The sequence below is a fragment of the Pagrus major genome, chromosome 2, assembly GCF_040436345.1.
Source record: "Pagrus major chromosome 2, Pma_NU_1.0".
Classification (NCBI taxonomy): Eukaryota; Metazoa; Chordata; class Actinopteri; order Spariformes; family Sparidae; genus Pagrus; species Pagrus major.
The window spans coordinates 11369383-11391433 of NC_133216.1; the positions used below are offsets into that span (position 1 = coordinate 11369383).

A 22051-nucleotide genomic window follows, 5' to 3' on the forward strand; every position below is an offset into this window, starting at 1 on the left:
CAGGGGCCACTGAACTGCTACTGTATATGATCCTGATTTTAAAGGTCCAATCAGTAGATTTTTGGGTGCATAAATGTCAGTTATCATCACACACACATAGATTGAGTTTGAGTTCTTGATTTTAAAAGGAAAAAAAAAATGTTGTTTGTCAACTGATCATGACTAAAAATTGCTAACAATTCACAAAATTATGAATAATTATGAATAACCATGTACACAATTGTCATACTTATCTGCCTTGTAACACAGAGATTTCATCACTTTACTTAAAGCACCCAATGACCAGTTACAGTAACTTAATTATAATGCGTTATCAAATGATTTACAAGAACTAGAATTTTAATACACTCTGATCCATGCCAAAATTGTGAGGGACCAGCAATTATGAATTATTGATACTTGAACCTGTAAGTCGTTATAAAATTCTGTATAATTTTTATGATTATTGTTATAAAGCACGCTTTATAGATACAGCGTCATAAGGAGTTATGATTATTGTTATGAAGCATAATGATATAATATGATATTCATGAGTGCTTATAACCGTGATTATACAGCGCTACAGGCTCATTATAATGCATTATAAAACAGTTCGTAACCTGTTATAATGCATTATAGACGTGGCCTTCATTGTTTGTTGTTTGTTTAGACCTTGTTTACATTATTGTGTATTGTTTTATTTGGACATTTTAATGTGTGTGTGGACCCTGGCACAGTAAGCAACTGCTTCAGCAGACGCTAATGGGGATCCAATACAATAAAGAAACAGATTTAGGTGTTGGTAAGTGAATTAAAGAGCAGTTTTAATTTCTTTTACACCAGGATAACTTATTATGTCATGAATGACACAGTATGTGCTTTATTTTTATAGCTCTATCAAGTTTTGAGTATTTTCCAATGCACTGACGACAGGGATGAACTTATTGAATGACTAAGCCTTCAAGTTGCCGTCATTCACTAATCCATATAAGCAGCGGGTTTCCACGTGGTTCCCTCTGTAGCGTGAATGACACCGTGCGAGGGGGTTTCTGAATCACGTTAACTTGTTCCCTCCTGGTTTTTGGTTCATAACAGATGCAGAAAACTGGATTTAACTCCCTAAAAATGCTACGATTTCACTTGCCCGATTCTTTTCTGTCAGTTTTCTTCCTCTCGTTGTACGACGGCGAAGCTCAAAGCCTAAATATGGTTTTCGTGCAGTGGGGGAGCAAATGCCACTTTAGAGCACAGCATCCCACAGTTGTTTGTATTCTATGCTGTTTCATGTTTCGAAAGTTTCACCACAGTTCATATTGTCAGGTCTCTCAGTGTCTTAAAAGATGCAGTGTGTGTGTGGGGGGGCCTCATGGGAGAGATAAGTCACCCTTTCATAAGAACATTTCTTTCATGTGTTTAAAAAGTTTTCCGACCTTCTTCATCTCCGTGTGTGTTTTATTGCGCGTTACACTAAAACAAAAGCGTCTTCTTTGACGTCTTGCATCAAGAAAAAGTTGACGGACGTGTGTGACCTTCTTTCTCACTGATCCAAACATTTGATTTAGACATATTGCAGTGAAAACAGAAGTTTGAATCCTAAATGGCATGAACGCAGCAGATTGTTGTCTTCGAGATGGACAGTAGATCACTGGAGGCACACACAAAAAAAAAAGCACTCCACAAGTTCTTTGTCAGTGGTTGTATTTCTTTTGGGGTTGAGGGTAGAATTTACCCAGAATCCCCAGCTCTGAAGGAATAAAGGGAGTCTGTGGCGATAATGCTCCAGCTTGTCAGATGCTCAGAGATGATCCAAGGCAGGGACATCAGATCCTGGCTAAGCCTTCAGTAACCCCCCTCTCTTCCCCTCTCCTCCCTCCTCCTCTCCATCAGCTTGTCGAGAGGAGCCAGAGGAAAGACACGGAACAAGGAATTATGTTGTAGACTTGATTAAAAAGGCCCTATGTTTCTGCAGCTCTGCAGTCCGGGGTAAAATGTTGTTTAGCATGCTACAGTTGGACCTCTGAAGGAATATAAAAAAGTCAGGAACTAACCATTAAAGAGGCTTCAGGGTGTGATGAGTTAAAGGGTGTTTTCTGAGGTCAACAGCCCTCTGCTTTATGGATCGTACGAGCAGTAAATTAACTGCCAATAAGAGCTTTGCAAGCAAACATTACACTATACATGAACCTGAGCGCGGCCTCCATACTGCACCCTTCAGACTAGATAATCCAACTAACCACAAAACAGTTGTTATTGCTCGCTTGGCTCAGCCATCGGGGATTCGTAGCCGCTCATGACTTTAACATGCGGTGCACAGAATACATACATGACTTCAGGGTTATTCAGACAAACACACTGAATTTTTTTTTTTGTTTTTTCTCTGAGCGAGTAAATCAAGCGATCTAGCGCCAGATGGTATTTTAGGAATCCATCCCTGGCAGGGCTTTCATACATGTTTTGTTTGCGGTTTCTTCCCTCGGCGCTGCTACATGTTAGGTGCTGGCAGGTTTCCACTGCTGTTGAGTCTTGGGAGTGAGGCCTTAACTCCGTGTACGCTATTGACTTCAACAGAGACTGTTATGAGTGGATTTAGTATTCAACATAATTAGCCATTAAACATTTACCAGCGTTGTTTTAACTCTCGCATGTATCATTTCTCTTTGAAGTATTTCATTGGAAAAATTAAAGAATCATTTAGAAATGCTAATTAGTTTTTTTTTTCGTGCGTTTGTTTACTCTGATTCCCAGCTGAAGTTGTGTTTTTTCTGACCCGCAGCTTCTTTTTTTCCCCTCTTTCCTTTAAACAGTTATTAAAGAAAGAAAATATTGTAATGGTCCGTTTTAATTGGTCTCAAGGGAACAGGTTAGTAATGCCAGCCCACCCTGAAGTTAAAAGAGTGTTTCACTGCAGTAATATTGTGTTTTTTCATGGAGCAGTTGTAAATGATTATGAGAGCTCTTCTCAGCACATTAGGATTTGGAGATTGAATGTTATGTGCCAATGAACTCACACTGTGTGTCCTCATTTTCGGCTGATGAGGTGTACTTTTGTGGCGCGTTACTCCGGGCTACTTTCGGGGCGAGAATTTCTATTATTTTCTCAACCTTTTCCTTCGCCTTGATCTCCACTCGCGAGGGAAAAACACGTTGAGGAAGGGGAGATGTGCTGCGAGCGGCTTTTGTGCTGAGAATTTTGCCAATCTCAAAAGGCACAATAAACTGCCATCGAGGAGTTCAAGTTCACTGTCACAATTTCCATTCATTTGCCATTTTATTAGTTGTAGTCAGACCTTCACTTGTACTTCAGCACCTCTGTTAAATGTCACAGCTGTATTTGTACATCTTCAAATCATTGTTTGGGTTATTACAAAGGACTCTGGGAATCTATTTAGCGGTGGCATTGGAATTCAACTGAGGCCTATATTGTGCTCTGTTGATGGCCTGCTACAACAGCAACACGAAAAAAATGATTTGGTGGAGATTGCCCGCGTGTGCTCATCTCATTATGTTCATTTCCTTTTCGAAACAGCATCAAATACAAAAGCTGCGGATGTCTGCAGTTCACTGCTTTAAAATGGCTATTGACGGTCCTTAAGTTGATTCTGCAGCAATGCCCCATTGTGCAGGAAAGGGTTACTGTGAGGGTGTATTCAGACGAAGTGAAGGCTTTGCTCTATCAATGCAAGAGAGTCATTGTTTCAATTATATCCCTGTAATTACATCTATAAATTGCGATGTGTTTGTGTGCGTGAGGGGCAAGGGGTTAGTGCATGTGTGATATGCCTCCTTATGTGAGGAGAAAAACCGGCCAAAAAGATGGCAAAACTTAAGTTATACTGAAGCTCGCAGCTCTGACCGCCGCGCTGACAGATCCTCCGCTGATGACCACAGCGGCAATTAGTCATTCCAGTGCAGAGACGGAAAGGTGCGACTGTAAAGCATGTGGCACTGTGTTCTGAGTTCAGCGGAGCAGATTTCGCCGCCGCGCAGACACAGGCATCAGTTGCAAATCCTCTTTATTCCCCCATAAATCCCCACGGCTGTGCACATCCTGTCAGGACGCCGGTGTGGGCATGTCAGCACTCCCCGCGTGCAGAGCTGCGCCGGCGGTATGGACACCAGCCACATTACAGACATAATCAAATTCTACTTATTTCAAGTGTGAGGCCACAAAGGCTGCTGTAATAACACTGTCTGTCATTTGGAGGCTTTTTTTCCCCCTTTTTTTATCCTAAGCACCTTGTCGTATTATGAATGCATATATACTGAACATGGATGTCCTGGGGGGATCTCACACCTGATCCTGACACACTAATCTACACAGGGAGAGGAAGAGATGGTGGAAATGAGAGTATAAGACTTTGGCCCTGTTCACATGAGGCTAGTATTAACAGGGGACCCCCACACGTTTTTGTTGTGTGTGGCGCATTTTCACATCAGCCTTTACGAAAATGTGCCCGTTTACATGTGAAAATCGAGTTTCCACTCATGAAAACAAAATACGGCTCATGCAATCACATGAAATTCGCCTACAAATTCCACATTTTAACACATTTTCGCACGAGATCGACTATTTTCACATGTGAACTAAAATTAGTAATAATAAAATATGGAACGGAGGCGTCGATTCAAGTGAGCCTGAAGTCTGTGCTGTTGATGCTGTGATCATATCGTCCGGTGTTCTCATTAATTTGTCCACCTTGAGAGCAAAGTCACACCTCGCAGGAACATAAAAGAGATGCTCCAGTAATTTATGGTCCATAAAATTTGGGGACTCTCAGGTGACAGATTTAGAGGCGCTGTAGCGGGTCTCCCAGTAATCAAAGGGTTGTCCTCCTGTCCGCAACACTGAACCAGAACTGGTCCCAGTGGTCAGAGTGTTCGATGGGTGAATGAGAAGCAAAGTCCACAGCATCTTTCAAACTGGATACATCCAGTTGGTAACGCAGCTTTCAGGTAAAAACTCCTGTAACTGAGATAACGCTAATGACATCGTCAGGGGTTAATTAACTTCAGGAAATATTGCTTCAGCGCCACAGAATACCTTACTTACGACTGTTTTCACAGCTCATGACCTTTATGTTTAAACCAATCTGACAGTGAGCTTTAGTATAGCAAAGCATTGCATCGCATTATGTAACATATCTAATAATCTCCTAACACTATAGCTCCAGCTGCAGCAACACCACAAAATGAATGAAAATAAACCCGGCAGTAATATTTATTGAATTTGAGATCATGTTTTCGTGGCCCTCCTCTGTAATAAATACAGAACTGACAAACAGAAAACCGGTGTTCAGCAGTGTACTTAATGTAGGCAACATGATATGCAACCAACCATAACTGTTGATACTGTAGGTGTTATGGGATTCTTAGTCTCTCTTTGACGTTTTCCTGATAGAGTCTCGATGCTTTCTCTGGGCGAATTTTTCCACCTGTTAAATAAAACTCTCCCTCGCTGTGCAGAGGCGGCCGAGACCCGGCATGTTTCCTTGTGGATGTGTCAAGCGGGAGACAGCGGGGAGCAAGGTGAGGGCAGGAAGGTGTGGGAGGGGGGAGGAGACGGGACTATGCACAGGCCATTTAGTGGGTGAATGTTCATTAGCATGGAGCATGGGCCGTTCCCTCTCCTCGGGGGAATGAGCTGTGCTATCTGACATCCTCGATACAGTAAACAAACGGCGCCTTGCACATCCCCGCTTCACACACACCGACGCACAACGTCGGCTTGCTCCGTGCAGACGAGTCCATTTTAAGAGAGCGCTCAAGTGAAACAAAACTTTCCTCATTAATTAGTTACATCGCAGCTCCTCTTCCAAGATGTCCTCGCGCCGACTTGAACGCGACCTGAGCGAGGTGTTGTTTTTAGGTTGAGATGTGAATGTGTCACACGTCTCAGACCCCTCGACTCGACTTATTACGCCCTCACAGGGTTGAGAAATTCTGCACCCTCCGCTCGTCTTTTATCAAAATCATTCAAGTTCAGAGCATGACTAGTGAGATTGATGGAAAATTGAGCTGCTCTCTCATGCAGCAAAGAACAGTGGAGCCATTCCCTCGCCTGCCACTCCTCCATCAGTCCAAATGTGCACAGATATAGACTATTGATAAACGCCTCTGAACTATTCTGAGACTGGAAATTTAAAGGCTTCAAATTTTGCCTTGTTCTTCTGTGGAGCACGGATAAATCTGGCTAAATGCTAGACAGTGATGCTCTCTGACACCTGAGGCAGCCACGTATTTCTCTGCATGGGGACACCGGGCGCCAATTTATCTCCAGACTTGTGTCTATTTCTGATGATTGAGCTCTATAACTTCCAGAAATGGCCTCTTAAATCACAATGTATTTTACAGTGTGTGAACTCGCGGTGAAATTGCAGACGGTGTCTACTGTTTCATGGTGAAATAACTGTCTTAAAACATTCTTCAACATCGATCACTCAAGGGGCTCCGGCAACTCTTTCAGCTATATGAAGCACAGAGAACGTTCCTATAACGAGCTGGGTTCAACAGTGTAACGTCGTAAATGCGTGGCTTTATTTCAAGATTATATTTTAAGATGTGTTTTAAGATAAATTACAGTCTCATCATAGGTGTCAATTACGTGATTTTGATTTGACTCCTCTCTCGCAACAAACACAGCAAGGAACGTCCCGACGTCTCGTTAACAATATACATTTTTTGCCTCTGAAAGGGCTGGAGAATCCTGACGCCGAGGTTAAAAACATTTTATCCTGGCTAAGTAAAGTGACACTACAGCCCCTAGCTGGTTAGCTTAGCACAAAGACTGGAAACAAGGAAGTCACAGCAGCTTATTCCTGCTAATATCCATGCTATTGCTCTACATGCTATCCCTATCCATGCTAATGATGTATATCTTGCTAGAATGGCAATCTGGCTGCGATGGTAACGGATTACGTCCGACTATTAACCACACCCCCGTTTAAAAAAGAGCATCAACCGTTAAACAGGAAGAAACATTGGTTGGCGTGGGGCTTTAAACTCTCTGCAAGAAAGTCCATAAGTGTATTCCCTCCAAACTATTCCTTTAAATGTAACATGTGAACAGCTTATGCAGATTTAATTGGGTTTTTAAATTTGAATTGTTTCGTGGAGAATGGGATGAAAACACTGAAGCTGGAAAGGAGTTTATTGAGGAAGACTTGAACAAATTAAACATTCTCATGATTCATTCTGGGTGTTATAAAAGCTGAATTATTGGCAGCAGTTTGTGGGATCAGTAAGTAAGAACTACATGGTTTAATAGCCTATTTATGGGATGTTTAGTCCCAAATTGTGAATCATTTACCATCCTCCAAGGACCACCTTGTGCCATGATATCATCTCATTTTTACTGGTAAACAATATAAGCTGGCATTCTTTCTCGGCAGCCTTTTCAAGTGTTTCCTCTGCAGTTGGGTCATGCTAAAATGCTTTGAGAGAAAACAAACCAATTTAGTTTATTTCAGCGGCCTAATGATTTAATGGCCATAGCTTCCAGTGTGGTCCACGTCTGTCTGAAGGTATTAGCTTTGTGACTGGCTGAGGGGGTTTACTGATCATGAAATTATTTACGGTTATTGTCCTGTTTTCAGACTCCAGAGCCGGCGAGGGGGCACCGCAGAAAATTGACCATGCTGTCATCGGAGGAGTGGTTGCTGTGGTGATGTTTGCCATCCTCTGTGCACTCATTGTTCTCGGTCGATACTTTGCCAGACACAAAGGTAAAGCACCGGCAGCGCAATCATACTTGATCATGAACACATATTAGAGTTCAAGTGTTTTTTTGTTGCGAGTGGAGTGCGATGGGATTGAAGTGGACGAAGAGGAGGTTTGTGGCTAATTTGTGTGCGTGCTCGTTTTTTTTTTTTTTTGCAGGAACTTACTTCACACATGAAGCCAAAGGGGCGGACGACGCGGCCGACGCAGACACGGCCATCATCAACGCGGAGGGGGGACACAACAACACAGACGAGAAGAAGGAGTATTATATCTAAACTTGGACAGGCCAGGAGAGACGGGTGGGGATATGCTGGTGGTGGTGGTGGTAGTGGTCCTGTAGGAGCTTTATGTCTAACTCCGATTGGTTACGAGAGGGCTTGAGGGGCGTGTGAGGGCGAGATTTATAAGAGGAAGAGAAGAAAGTGGAAAGTAGGACTGGCATGGCCAAGTGGTAAGAAGAGGCGTTGCTGAGTCTCCTATCCGACCCTTCCTGGACTGCCGGGGCCTATTCTGTACAGTTCAATTATTTTACAGACAATTTTGTGCCTTGTTCTATTTCTTTTGTTTATTTTGTTGTTTTGTTCCCCCTTCACATGCTTGTTGGATTGGATTTTTGTTCTTTTTCATGTACTCCACCTGATCCTTTGTTGCTTTTGGCTTTCGGAGGAGATTAAATGGGCCTGGTGTTGTGTCTATGTGTGCTGCAGCTAGCTTTTAGCTCATGTACCCAGATCTGAGGAGCCAGCTCATTCACACTTTCCTTTTTCTTTTTGAGTTCAGTAACTGGAACACAGTGTCAACACATTTCTCCCTGCTGGGTCAAAGTCCAACAGTCGCCCCTGCTAATTCATCACAGGTCTGATTGGTTTCGACATTTCTTAGCGCAGATTTCACTCACCCCCCTTCGAGGTCAGGTTCACTGTGTTGATTACTGATGTAACAGTTGTGAGTAATCATGCTCATCATAGAATGTATTTGTTCCTGAAAGTGAAGTAGGAGTTCAGTACCATTTCACAACAAACCGCAGAGTACAACTGGTCCTTTCGTTGGTGTTCAAGAAAAACATCTGGCGATTAGTAGATGTGAGGTCAGTTTCGTATTTAATTAGGGTATTGTGGAGTCCAGTCTAAGACATCCTGACAGCTGTAATGTGCCACGATATAGAGTTTTCTATAGAGAAAATCAGAACCACTTGTTCTTTTTTCAAACTCTGTATCAGGATTTTTCTGCTGATTGAGAGGACAACAGGAAATCAACCGTAGCAGATAACGTTTACTGTCATCTGCTTTCTTTCCTTTTTGTCGTTGTTGGTGAAACATTTGGTTTTGGAAAAAAAAGAAATTCAAGGAATAGCAAGCACAGTTATTTGCTTTCTAGGCCAGAGTTTGATGAGGAGACTGATACCACTCCCATGTTTTTAGCTACACTAAATAAGAAGCTACAGCCAGCAGCCAGTTAGCTTAGCTTAGCCTGCAGACTGAAAACAGGTGGGAACCGCTAGCCTGGCTCTGTCGAAAGGTATAAAAACATAAAACTACAAGTGTCACTTCTAAACGTTGGTTTTTGTTTCAATAAAACAGGTTAAGAAGTGACTTGTAGAGGCGCTTATAAACAGATTTTCTTACATTTGGACAGAGCTAGGCTAGTTGTTTCCTGTCTTTAAGCTAAGCTTAGCTGGCATCTGCTGGCTTTAGCTTCATGTTTAGTGTGAAGGCTAGCTATTTCCTCTTGTTTACAGTCTCTATGGTAAGCTAAGCGAACATCTTCTGACTGTAGCTTCATGTTTAGCGTGAAGGCTAATGTTTTCCCCATGTTTCCAATCTTTACGCTAAGTTAAGCTAAGGTCTGCTAGCTTTAGTTTCATGTTTAGTGTGCAAACTAGGGTTTTCCCCATGTTTCCAGTCTTTATGCTAAGCTCAGCTAATGTCTGCTGGCTGTAGCTTCATGTTTAGCGTGCGAGCTGGCTGTTTACCCTCGTTTCCACTCTTTATGCTCTTCTAAACTAACGTCTCATGGCTGTATCTTCATGTTTAGCGTGCAGGCTAGCTGTTTCCCTTCATTTCCAGTCTTCATCCCAAGCTAAGCTAACACCTCATGGCTGTAGCTTCATGTTAAGTGTGCAGGCTAGCTGTTTCCCCTCGTTTCCAGTCCTTATGCTAAGCTAAGCTAACATCCGCTGGCTGTAGCTTCATGTTTAGCTTGCAGACATGAGTGTATTAATCTATTCAATCATCTTCAACAAGAAAGCAAATAACTGCATTTCCCAACATGTCGAGCTACTCCTAAAACATTCTGTGTATCTTAAATGATTTTTAGAAACAGATTTTGTTTTTAAATCATCCATGGGATGGATGGACCAAAAAACATGGCAGAAAACGTTGCTCTATTAATTGCAGAGCCAAAAGACCTCCTGTCTGTTGGTTTAAGGGTCAGGCTTTGAGTATAAACCCTGTAGTAACTAAAAGAGCAACCGGTCCTGCTGCATTGATCATGAAATCTTATTAAAATGTATTATTTGTTAGATATTGATACAATCTACATGTGATTTGGGTTGAAACAGATATTTTTTCACATTTTCATGCCACCCACATGGTCGACCCTGGACCAGATGGAATAATTATGTGAGTGTGCATATGTAGAGTAAATATATTACTTGTATAGCAAAAAGCTGAAAGTCCACTGTGCAGAGTGCTCCTCTCTAAATAAAAGATTTTTTTTTTAACAAATCATACAGTATATGACCATTTATCTGGAAATGTTACAAGGACATTGGTTATTTTATTTCCCAAGGTTTTTATCTCTTTATTTAATTGTAGTGTGTTAAAGGGAAGAGAGAATGTTACACATTCAAAGGCAATGTTTGTATAAGGAATCAAGGTATGTCCGTGTGAATACCCCTAGAACGTGAAAAAAAACATTTTCCTGGCTTAGAAATCCTTTCTGCACGTACTTTTTTGCCCTTGCCCATACACGAGTAAAAAGACATTCAATCACTGCAAACATGAATCAGTTATACCTCCTTGCTGTCTGTAAAGACGTTTTACCTTTGGGCTGTCTTTGATAACTTGTAAGGGCTCTCGCCCTTACAAGTTATCAAAGATTTGCGTAGCGCTTTCGACTCGGTTTGGGAAAGATCATTTTCTCGCCGTTATCCTGCAGCCTCAAACCTTCACAGAGGAGACGTCTACTGTTACGAATTTGTCTTTTTTTTTTTTTCACCAACACAAATCAGAAGACCCTCCGCTCGCTCGCAGACAGAGACGCAGTGTGCACAACATGCATGCTTCATGCCTCTCACTCTGTCACGGCTAGAAGAGTAAAAACCTGTTTGGTAATTAGTGAGTGATTTCATTCTATTGCCTGAATAAGAAAACAAAAAATGTATATGTATTATGAAAAAGGATAACCACTGCCTTAAACCCACCTCTTGATACTTATCATTATAAAGGAAAAGACTGAAGGACTTAATTTAGTGCCTTCTTTGATTTTGAGGCATATGGTTAGTATCGTACAGTATCCTCATGTACACTCTTACAGTATATCTTGTATATTTCTGTCCTTTCTAACTTACAGGGCCAATACTGATACACATTGTCTGTATTCACGCACCATAGACCTGCATCACACTTATGACCTGGAGCATTTAAAAAAAAAACAACTGGAATAAGTTCGATGTTAAAAAAAAACAACTGTATTTCTTTGTTTATCAGGGTCGTGTGGCAGCTTCCACTGACTAGAATGTCGTATGCCAGGATGTAGTATTTATTGTCTTAATTAGCGATCGCAAAACAATTCGAATTTGGTAATGATTATTTTCTCTGCTTCACTTCCTTTGTTATTTATTTGGATATCTGCGAGGACAAGGCTCAGTAGTTATATCAGAGAGGGATACAGTACTAAAAGCTGTGATAAGCTACATTGGAAGTACATTTTTCTGGATTGGGTGTCATGGAAGCAGTTACGTGCATGACAATTTGTATTTTGAGGTTTGATATTTGTCTTAAAAAGGTTATAACGTGACTGCTGCTTTCAATCAAGGATCGTAAAAGGATTGTCGGAAGCATCATTCTGAACCAGTTTTTTGATTTGTTTTAAATACTTGGTATTTAGTACGTTTGTTTTCACTCTCTCAGGTTCATGAGTGTTAATAGTTGTGTTTTTTGCATCTCAGGTAGAATGCAAATTTAAGGCCCCAAGTATATACTGTAGTACCACAGCTATTCAAGACGTGAATAAATCACAAGATGTACATGTTTTTTCTCATTTGTACATGTTTATGTGTTCTGAATATGGTGCACTGTTACAGTAAACGTTAAATATTATTTTGCATAGACCTAGTTCACAAAGAAAGAAAACTAGATTTGTTAAGCAGATGAAAATTATGTACAGTCAGTGTCAACAAAATCACAATGATGTTCATGAAATGGGGACTGTGTTGTTCTGACGACTCATTATTCTGAAACTCCGATCGTCTTATGAAAAAGGCCCGTTGGACTGAAAGCCCATTTGTCCCGCAGCCCGTTTTCCCCAAAACAAAACCTACGGATGGCGTGGCAAGTAAATGTTTGTATTGCAAGTCTACAGCAGCTGATTTAACAGATTAGCTGCTAAAAAAAAAAAAAAAAAAAACAGGAGTAGGCTCGTACTGCTTCTTCGACGCAAAGACTACAAAGTTTCCCAGATGTCTTGCCTGAGTTTCAAACTTGGAAATCCAACTTAATTAACGTTCTGTGTGCTGCATCGTAGGCAACTGGTCTTCAGTTTCTTGAAGACGTTTCACTTCTCATCCAAGAGGCTTCTTCAGGGCCACTTGTGGGTCGTTGGTCAAACCGGCCTTCACGTGGGTTGCTAGTGCTAGGTGAGCCCAGGTGTGAATGGTTGTTAAGCTGTCTGCGGAGGGAACTCAGTACATCGTTGTAGGTGGGTGATAAGTAATGTCGTAGGACACCTCCTCTGTTCAAAGACGGTTCAAGTTTTACATAGATGGATTATTTTACTCCTCTTTCAAACCATCTGTCTTCTCTGGCCAAGATGTTTTACATTGTTGTCCTCAAAGGAATGATTTGTCTCCTTCAGATGTACGTGGACAGCAGAGTCTTGACCCCGAGAAGTCGACCCTCATGTGTTGTGCCATTCGTTTTTATTAACGTTTAATTAACCATTGCACTTGAAGCATTACAGACAGGTCAGGGTAAGAAAAGGGTCCAGAGGACTGGCTCTAAACCTTCTCCCAATTGGTCAATCCTGACATATTGATAAGCTCCTGGACAGACAGGGCTGTGCTATCTATATTTATGTTGCTCGCAAAATCATCCCCTAATGATGACGAGGCTGCCAGTGTCGGGCGATTAGTACTAAGCTAATTTTGTAGGTAGATGACAACAGCCCTTATAATTCATGTCATGTTTTCTAGTAAGGAAGTGTAAGTAGTGTTTTTTTTCCGGGACAACAGGCTCTCAACAAATGTGCTTTCAGTCCACCGGTACATTTTTCAGACTGTTGGGGTTTCATAACAATAGGCTGTCGGATCAATGGCCGGCACCCATGAAACTTCTTCTTCTTCTTCTTCCTTCACCGTAACACTTTGCTTATACAGTATTGGTTATTTAGTAATTATAGGATGTGACCACAGACAGTCGATCAAGCATCTGTTTGCATTCAGTCAATTCATGCATACATTTTCATAGATGAAACAATGGTGTATTTACTGTGACATGAAGTTTTATGAATGATCTGTAACATGTCTTGGATATTTGGATGAAACTCATGTTTAAAGCCTGGGGAGGGAGGGAGAGAGAGAGGGGGGGGGTTGGTTGTTTTATTACCCTGGAACTGGTTGTTTTTGTTGTTGAATCTTAAATTTCTCTCTGTACCCAGGTGACATTTTTCTTTTGTGTAGTGAAGAGGATGTTTCTCATCTGACCATGCATATTTTGTATTGGTTCACACCAACATTTTTACAAAAGAAAAAAAAAATCAGAAGAGTACTTGTCTTAATAAAAAGATATCAATGTTTAAAGAGCCGTGCTGTCGTGACTTGATAAAAAGAAAACAAAAAAAAACGCTTCACTTTGTAGTCCTGTCCTGCTCGGAGACGCAGATGGCAGAATTTTATTAACTTGTATTTGTTGTCATACTCACTCCGCCTGCTCAATGTGCTGAATACATTAGCTGGATTGAACCTGCTCACTTCATCCTGAGCTGCTGATACTTGTCAAACTCCCAAAGAAGAAACATCTTGAGCTGAGCGGGGCGAAGAAAAAATGCTGTACCGATGTAGATTCGCTGTGGGTGAGCAGCAGCAGCAGCAGCAATCTGAGCTCCCATCAGTGACTGACACATGCGCTGTGGTACAGATAGAGGCGAGAAACGCTTTAAATGACACGATGACTGACACCGACAGGCTCCGGGGCCCCTGTTGAGGTTTCCGGCTGAACACGTGGATGTTAGCGATTTGACAAATTGATAGGCATTTTGCCGAACACGACCTAGTTCATAACCATAAGCAATTCTGTCATCATAATTCTGTCAGTGCCACCGTTTCCCATTACTTTAAGTGATCCATCCAGGTAAAGGTCAATAACATTATTCAAACTTTAATGGGAATAGTTTAACCTTAGAAACCAGCCACTTTTCTCTCATACTTATACAATCATTGGATTATAATGCCTCCCCTCGAGGAATATTAAATACCTGCCTATTGATTTTTTTTAAAACTCCACAAATCACGGGATTTTCTTCATATTCATGAACTTTTTTCAAGGTTAAACTCGAATGAAAACATCTCAATTAAAAAGCAGGTACATGCGGCGTCTTGCGGCTCGGCTGCGGCAGCTGTCAGTGCTTCCTGAGCGCGTGAAGGTAGGAGGGTGATGTTTCAGTTAGATGCTACTAATCCCATTTAAATGTTCAATTTTAATTTGGAATGACATGTTTAAGTGTAATTAGCACAATGGGGAAATTGAGAGTGAACGAATGTCTGAGCATGGCTTGTTTAGTTGGCTAATTGATTGATTGAGATTGATGGCATGTAGCACTTGGCTTGGCTGAGGTATAATTAAATGATGTGGGAATAAATAGTGGGTGAACAAAGGCAAACGCAACAGGCTCTGTCTGCACACTTATCTCGCTCTATGTCGCTCCTGTTTAGCGCAAACACTTAAAGGACTTGTATATTTCTTATTTACCTATTTATTGGCTGATTTAGTCGTTAACAAGAGGACAAATCCCTCTGGTGTGGAGCTTTTTAAACTACATTTTTATTCCTTACAGCTTAAGGGTTTTTCTGTGCTGCTATTTATATCGTCAGAAGACTTAGGCGTTTGTATGTAAGATAAAAAAAAACAAGCCTAACATATGGCGAGGGTTCACCCATCTAGAAACGACATCAGGGTGCTTGTTGGAGCCTTTGTGGGACTAATGGAGCCAATCAATCTAATATTTTCTGGAGTTGCCAGGTTATTAGAAGTTATTGGGAAGAGATCCATAAACGTATAAATAATATATCTGGAGTAAACACTTCTTTCAGATGTGAAACTATGTATTTGGGCGATATATTTTGCTCTAAAATTGGAATATTAATGACAAAAACAAGAAAATGGTTAAAAGTAGATCCACCCACCATTGAGGAATGGATTGTACATTAGATCTACATTATGGAAAAGTTGTCATTTTCCCTCAATAAAGAAAAGTTTTATCAGATCTGGACTAAATGGACCGAGTATGTAAAACCACTAAGATCAGATTTTATTTGATTCTGTTTGTAATTTGTGACCACATGCCGTCTCCATGTATGTACATCTGGACGATCATGAGAAGTAAGCTCCTCAGTTCTGTTGTTCATATGTTATTATAAATGAATGACTTAAAATGTGAAAAATATAAATATGGACAAAGGCATTCAGATTTTCTGCAACCACCTTCCCTAATTCCCAGCAGAAAGGGAGTTAAACGATGGACAAATAACTTAAAGTGGACCAAGGAGAGCCTGTAGTGTTGTAAAGTAACACCTCGCTTTTTCAAATGAAAAGAAAATTTCAAAGCCTCCACCTGCAATTAAAAATGCATGGACTGAAGGGCATTTCACAAGCGCCTTGGCTCAATTTCTGAACACCGTTTCAATTTTAACTCCCATAGAAAACAAAATAAAAACATCTCTATCACATTAGGTGACACATCACCAACGCTGTATATGTTTATCACTGAATTTTAATCATGTAATATGGTCACACTTTTTTTTGGATGGACCCCCACAGGCCTTTAAGAGGAACTCAAGTAGTTCTTTATTGACAGTGTTCACTGGCATTGATTTTAAATGGTTGTTTACACCAACACTATTGATTACATAGAAGTGGACATTAAGCTCAGTCTGGTTCATTTTGCATTTGTGCTTCCACCACGCGCTGAACGCATCATCCATTACTTATAGTCAATTATTTCAGCTGTTTATCTGTTGCTTAAAGCTATTTCACTATTTAATTATTAACTTTTGGCTATTCAATTTTCACCATTTATCCTGTTTAGGTTCCATGTACCCCCTGGCAACAACAATAACACATATCCAGGAGGCGGTTGTGAAGCACTAAAGTAGAGAAATGACTATAAAAGTTTAATTTGGTTTGCATAATATATATATGCTCTATTACTGTAATAAAAGATGGTGCAGTCCAGTGTACAGTGACTTTAACAGCGAGGATAAAATGCTGCTATTGTACATTTCTGCAAACCACAGATATGTTAAATATTATTACATATATATTACTATAACATTCAGATGGGCTTCTTACTCAGGAGGGTAAGACTAAGGTTTGCGATTTCCTGTTTTATGTTGAAAGTTGACCCTCTTCTTGTGCCATGTTTCACTCTCCACTTCCTGTCTTTGTCTGTTTCCCGCCCTCTTTCCGTGGACACCTGTGTCTCATTAGTTAATCTCTCCATGTGTATCCAAGCCTGTGTTTTCCCTTCACTCTTCATTGGTTTGGCTGCTTTGTTCTTGTTTCTCCTGTGTTGTACTTTGTTTTTGGTTTTTGCTCCATGGATTACTGTTTTGTTGCCTGTCTTTTTATTTATTTTTTTCGGATTATTGGATTTTGGACTTTTTACTTGGATATCCGCTCATCATTAAAAACAAACCTGACATTACAGGTAGGACACTTGTGCTAATATGGAATGACAGAGCATGGGATTTAGTGTTTTGTACTTTCAGCATTTGAGACCAAAACCAGGCAACCGTTGGGACATTTTTCAGTCCTGTTTGTGGCAACAAAACCAGGTACTTTAAGCCAAACACAACCTTTCCCCAACCCTGTCAAAGTGGTTTTTGTGCCAAAACCTGAACAGACAACAGTGCGGCTTGGAATTGAAACATGAAGAAATGTAGAGTTAAAATGTAAAGACTTGTTTAGTATCGTAAATGGCAAAGAAAAGAAGCAAATCCCTACATTTAAGAAGCTGGAACCAGCAAATTTTCCATTTTTGCTTGAAAAATGACTGAAATGATTAATCAGTCAACACATTTTCTTTCAATCCACTAATCATTGCAGCTCGAGGGTGATGTTAAAATCAGCGAAGATGCTTCCAAACACATGATGATATGTGCGCTTTGAAATATACGCCGACAATTATGCTAACATGAGGTGAGCAGTGGTTTAGTGTTTCATACTTACTTTTACTGTAATTTAGTAAGTCAATAAGCAATTGTGAAATCCTGTACAAGAACTTCACACGAAGGAATAAAAAAAGCCCGAAAACTAAACCCAATCCGACAAACTCAAGCCGAGCCGAGCTTAACGGGTGTGTTGAAAACATCTTCTGACTTCTTTCTGATCATCAAAGTGTCTTCTATTAACGTTAGGGGGGGAGAAATGCCAAGTCATTTTCCCTGAAACAGATGAGCTAGTTGTTTCAAACAATGATGAAGGACAAGCACCTGAAGCCTGTGATAACCACAACACAATTATCTCCGACTGCTACAGTATGACCCAGAGAAATCTGCATTAATTAAAGCACACACAACCACGCCGTTAATCCTGTATGAAAGTGTCAGGGAGAAGAGACGTGTGTTTGTGAGGTGATTAACTCCAAACCTGAAAGATGCTGTGAACAGCACTATAGGCTCTAATGTCAGCGATGTTGCTGCTTGATGTTTAATTCTCTGATACTTAATCAGAGATTGATGTTTACCAGAGGGAGGAAATGTGCTGGATGTTGATGTGGAAAGTTTAGGTGCGATTAATTAGAAAAAAAACAAAAAAAACCAAACAGGTTCATCTTACCCTTCTCTGCCCAAAACAAAAAAGGTTAAAAAAGTGTTTGAGACAGGAAATCTGTAATTATCTGCTGAGCCTCAGCTTCGAGCAGCATCCTGTGAAGTTCCCTCAACCAAATCTCAAGGTGACTTCGTTCCGCACAAGCAAAAAAAAGACGTAGTTTTCTTCTTGCCAAATTTACATTGATGTTCCGCTTCATAGCCACCACCCAGATACAATAAGCAAGGCAAACATTTCCCCAATCTTCTCCTCTTATCTTCTATTCTGCGACGTCTGAATGTAATCTTTCTATCGTATTTTAGCATTGTTGATGCATAATTAATTTTCATTTAAAGTAGATTTTTAATTTGAAACACTCAGATAGCTGTTCGTGATTATCTTTTTGAGATAGCCGTAAAAAAAAAAATGCTATTGTTGCATTACAAGTTTATTTAGTCAGCCGGCTTTCTTCTGATGCACTGCAACGCCTCGATGGATGTTTTCTCACTTATGTTTTTGTGAGCGTGTTTCTGTTGTCTGCATATGAAAGTGTTCTATTTTTGTGGGACAGCCTGTTACAGTCTTAAAAAAAAATAAAAAATGCCTGTACACAGCCTTGAAGTCAGTCACAGGCAGCTTTTTCATGAGGCGGCGAGTTGCTGCAGGAACATTGCCACCTCAATAATTTATCACTCTGAGTCTATTTTCACTTATTAAATTAATCAGTTAGGTAATTAAAAGTTACATGTTTTAATTAAATTGGCATTGAATTCAAACACAGGGAAAGAAAGGCATCATGGGATGAAGTTCATCAGCTTGAATGAGCTTGCACTTAATTTCAATTCCATTTAGGAAGATGTGGATAAGTTAAAAAAAAAAAAAAGAAGAAGAAGAATTATCTGTTTCGTGCTCTGTAACCGCTGCAGTCGCTGTCTTTTGAAATAAGAGTTGGAGATAGTAACACAATGCAGCGGCGCACAAAGACAGAGAGCAGTGACTGACTACAGGAACAGTCAGTCGGGTGATTAAAAGAAAAGGTTTGAAGGTACTCAGCTAAACTGTATTACAGAATTAGAAGTTGTAATAATAATGGTTATTAATGATTCTCACATATTTTACATTAAAGCTAAAAATACTTCAAGAGGCCATTGTGCTCTTTGTTTAGACAACCTAAATGGCGCAGTACAAGAAAATGTGTTTGTGTTTCTTCATCTGTTCTTGCCCATTTGTACTACAATCTTAAATTAAATGCACATTCTGTAAAGTTGCTTACAACCATCTGAAAGTCATATGAACTCCCCTAGAGTCAGATGCTATTCGGCTAAGCCATGGACCTATTACTACTGGACACGGTGGACGCTGCTCAGTGGCGCATGAAGCCAGGAACGCACAACGCACTCTCAGCCAGGCCCCCAGCACGTCTGTACATCCACAGAGCTGATGCTGTAACACGGTGGGCGGTGCCTGCTCAGGCCTGTGAGAAATGACCAGTCGGAGCACACTGGGGTAAAGAGACAGGAGCTAATACGTCACGGTACAATCTCGTCGATTGAAAAAAACGATTGATACATGTAAAATGCTACAAATTGTAACATAAAGCCCCTTTAAGGCACCTCAGCCATACTTTACAACCAATATATAAGGTGTGCAATGCCTCTTTAAAATGACTTTAGCGGTTCTCAAAGACCTTACAACCTAAAAAAACATTTAGATAATGTACCCAGTACAAACTTCTTCTTCAGCTCTGATCAAGTTGTACTAAGGAGCTGGTGTAATTATGTGTGAATTGCAGGTAGGGTAACAGGTAGGGATAGCTTTTAGCTAGTTAGCTTCTTCATTCTTATGTGGTGTAGGAGCCATATTACAAAGTAGTTGGAAGATCGAATTGGTTTTTAATTCTATGAAACCGGATGAAATGGGGAAACAATGGGCCTGTTTAGCTTTCTCACCAGCTAGCCTCAAACTGACAATAGTTTTCTGTTTTGACGTGTCTTTACGAGGTATGTGATGACCGCACACTGTAATGGTTTCTGAATAATGACACCCACACCCTGCTGAAGTTACCTGTTGCGAGAAGCAATGCTCTAATTATGTACTTAGTCTTACTCTGTATAAAATTAGGACAATTTCACTTCCCCTCTTCAGTGAAGGTACTGCTTTCTTCTCTTTTATTTCTAAAGTGGTGTTGATCATTTCTTAACAGAATATTGGTAACAAACGCAGCGTGTGCTGTGTTGCTGGTAGCTGCTCGGCTCGGAGGCAAGCACAAAGCCATTTGGTTGTTTTCAATACAACAGCGGCAACATCAATACAACTTGGAAACACTGGTGGGTTTAAAAGTTGTATGACTCCACTGTGGCTTGAGTTTGTTTTTATTTGTTTTTTGCTATAATAAGATATATTCTTAGGGCATTTCTAAGGTAAGATGTCAAAAGTCTTTGTAGGCCCGCACTGATTAAGAAATACTGGATAGGTTCATGGACGAATACACAGAAATGTTTCGTATTCACTTAATTTGTTCAGCTGTGCAAAGGATTCAGGTTTTGCTGAGCGGAGTTTGTCTGCGTGGTCATCTCCCCACATCTTCGCTGAGTTTACATGCACACGACAGTTCAGATCGCAGCTGCAAATGCAGCGTGAGAGAAGGCACGGGGAGACGGAGGAAAGCCATCATCATCTAAAGCATAATTCTCGTGCTATCACTGGGTATTCATTTTAAGACATGAAAGCCTGAGCCTGAGATGTAGTAAGTACCCAGTGTTAGCGCACTCTCACCATGTCATTGTGATGCGAACAAAAGAAAACTGAGCTACTGAAACAAGAAAAATGTGTACAGAGAAGAACAAAAGAGACAAGTTAATGGAAACAAGATGGAACAGACTTTTTCTACAACGGTTAATTAGTATTTTGAGGAATAGTAGTACCAAGAATATTGTGTTATTCATAGAATTTTATTTTTGGCCTCAGAGTGATTATAACAAACGTGAGAATGAACAAAGTTCTCCAATTATTTTGATAATTACCTTTAAACACATCATTAGGCCCTTCAAGACAGTCACTTCCTGCTCCAAATGCAAAGGGGTTTGTTTTGCTCTGTATGAAAGAAAACATTCAGGGAAATTTGTTGAATTTCTGCATGAAGCTGATCCACGTCCGCATTATTTACCTCTAATTAAGAGCAGAAGAGATTTCTTATTGAAGACCATTAGAGCAGTAACTCATAAGATGAGGTCTGGAGGACGAGCTCACCACAAACCTTATTTATATAATCTAAATTATGGAGAAAGCATGCAACCTAAACAACACATGGGGGAGGTTGTGTAATTAGGTAATTTTTAGCAGTGTGACCTACACGTGCACGTGCAGGACGTCGGTGGTAGCGGGGAAGAACTTTGAGAAAACATTTCCGCCTCCACCCTAAAGCATATTTGATTTAGTCTAATTTATAAAGGGCATGTCAGAAAGATAAATTAGATCTGGGCATGCTTTGTTTCTTAACGTAGAAATTAAATTGAGGTCTTAAATGCATAAATTAAACACTCTTGAAATTACATAAGGTGGAGCCTGAAGCGAGCGAGGCTCCCTGTTCTGGTCGGTTAAATGAGCGCAGATGTAATTGCTTTTCTGCTCAGATAGAATTTTCACTTTCTAACATCATTTTTTAAGCCCTGTGCGGCATCTTACCTGTCTGTCACTGACAGCTTTTGATAGTAAACTGTAGAAAACCAAAAACTATATTCAAATTAAACCATATTCCTAACCTTGAAAACACAATGGTTAAAATAAAAAAGAAGAATCCCGGCATTTTAAAATCTGGGCCCTAGCGTGTAGACGAATGAGCCTCAGCTGGCAGCCACGACATGGCTGCTGTCACTGCAATGTAATCCTTTGGGGCAAATCTGACTGTCAAAGTTACATCCACTAAAAGTGCTCCGACGACATTACAGAAACGATCCCGACAGAGATAGATCTTCATGTTCAAGAGAAAGATCCTCTTTACAAACACGAGTTTTATTCAAAGACAGTCTCGCTCTGAAATCTTGCAAAGCAATGACCATGAAGTTCCCCTTGGTCAAATCAAATTGATTTTATTTATATAGCTTAAA

At 40.4% G+C, this 22051-nt stretch overlaps 1 protein-coding gene across 2 annotated transcripts in view; it reads left to right on the forward strand.

The window, feature by feature from the left end:
• cadm1b (cell adhesion molecule 1b) overlaps positions 1-13717 on the forward strand; it is a 166442-nt gene extending 152725 nt beyond the window's left edge. For both annotated transcript variants that reach the window (XM_073480959.1, XM_073480968.1), the window contains 2 exons: positions 7572-7700; positions 7855-13717. In XM_073480959.1, the coding sequence (XP_073337060.1) occupies positions 7572-7700; positions 7855-7973 (248 nt within the window). In that variant the 3' untranslated portion in view covers positions 7974-13717. The remainder of the gene's footprint in view (positions 1-7571; positions 7701-7854) is intronic.
• Positions 13718-22051: the final 8334 nt, after the last annotated feature.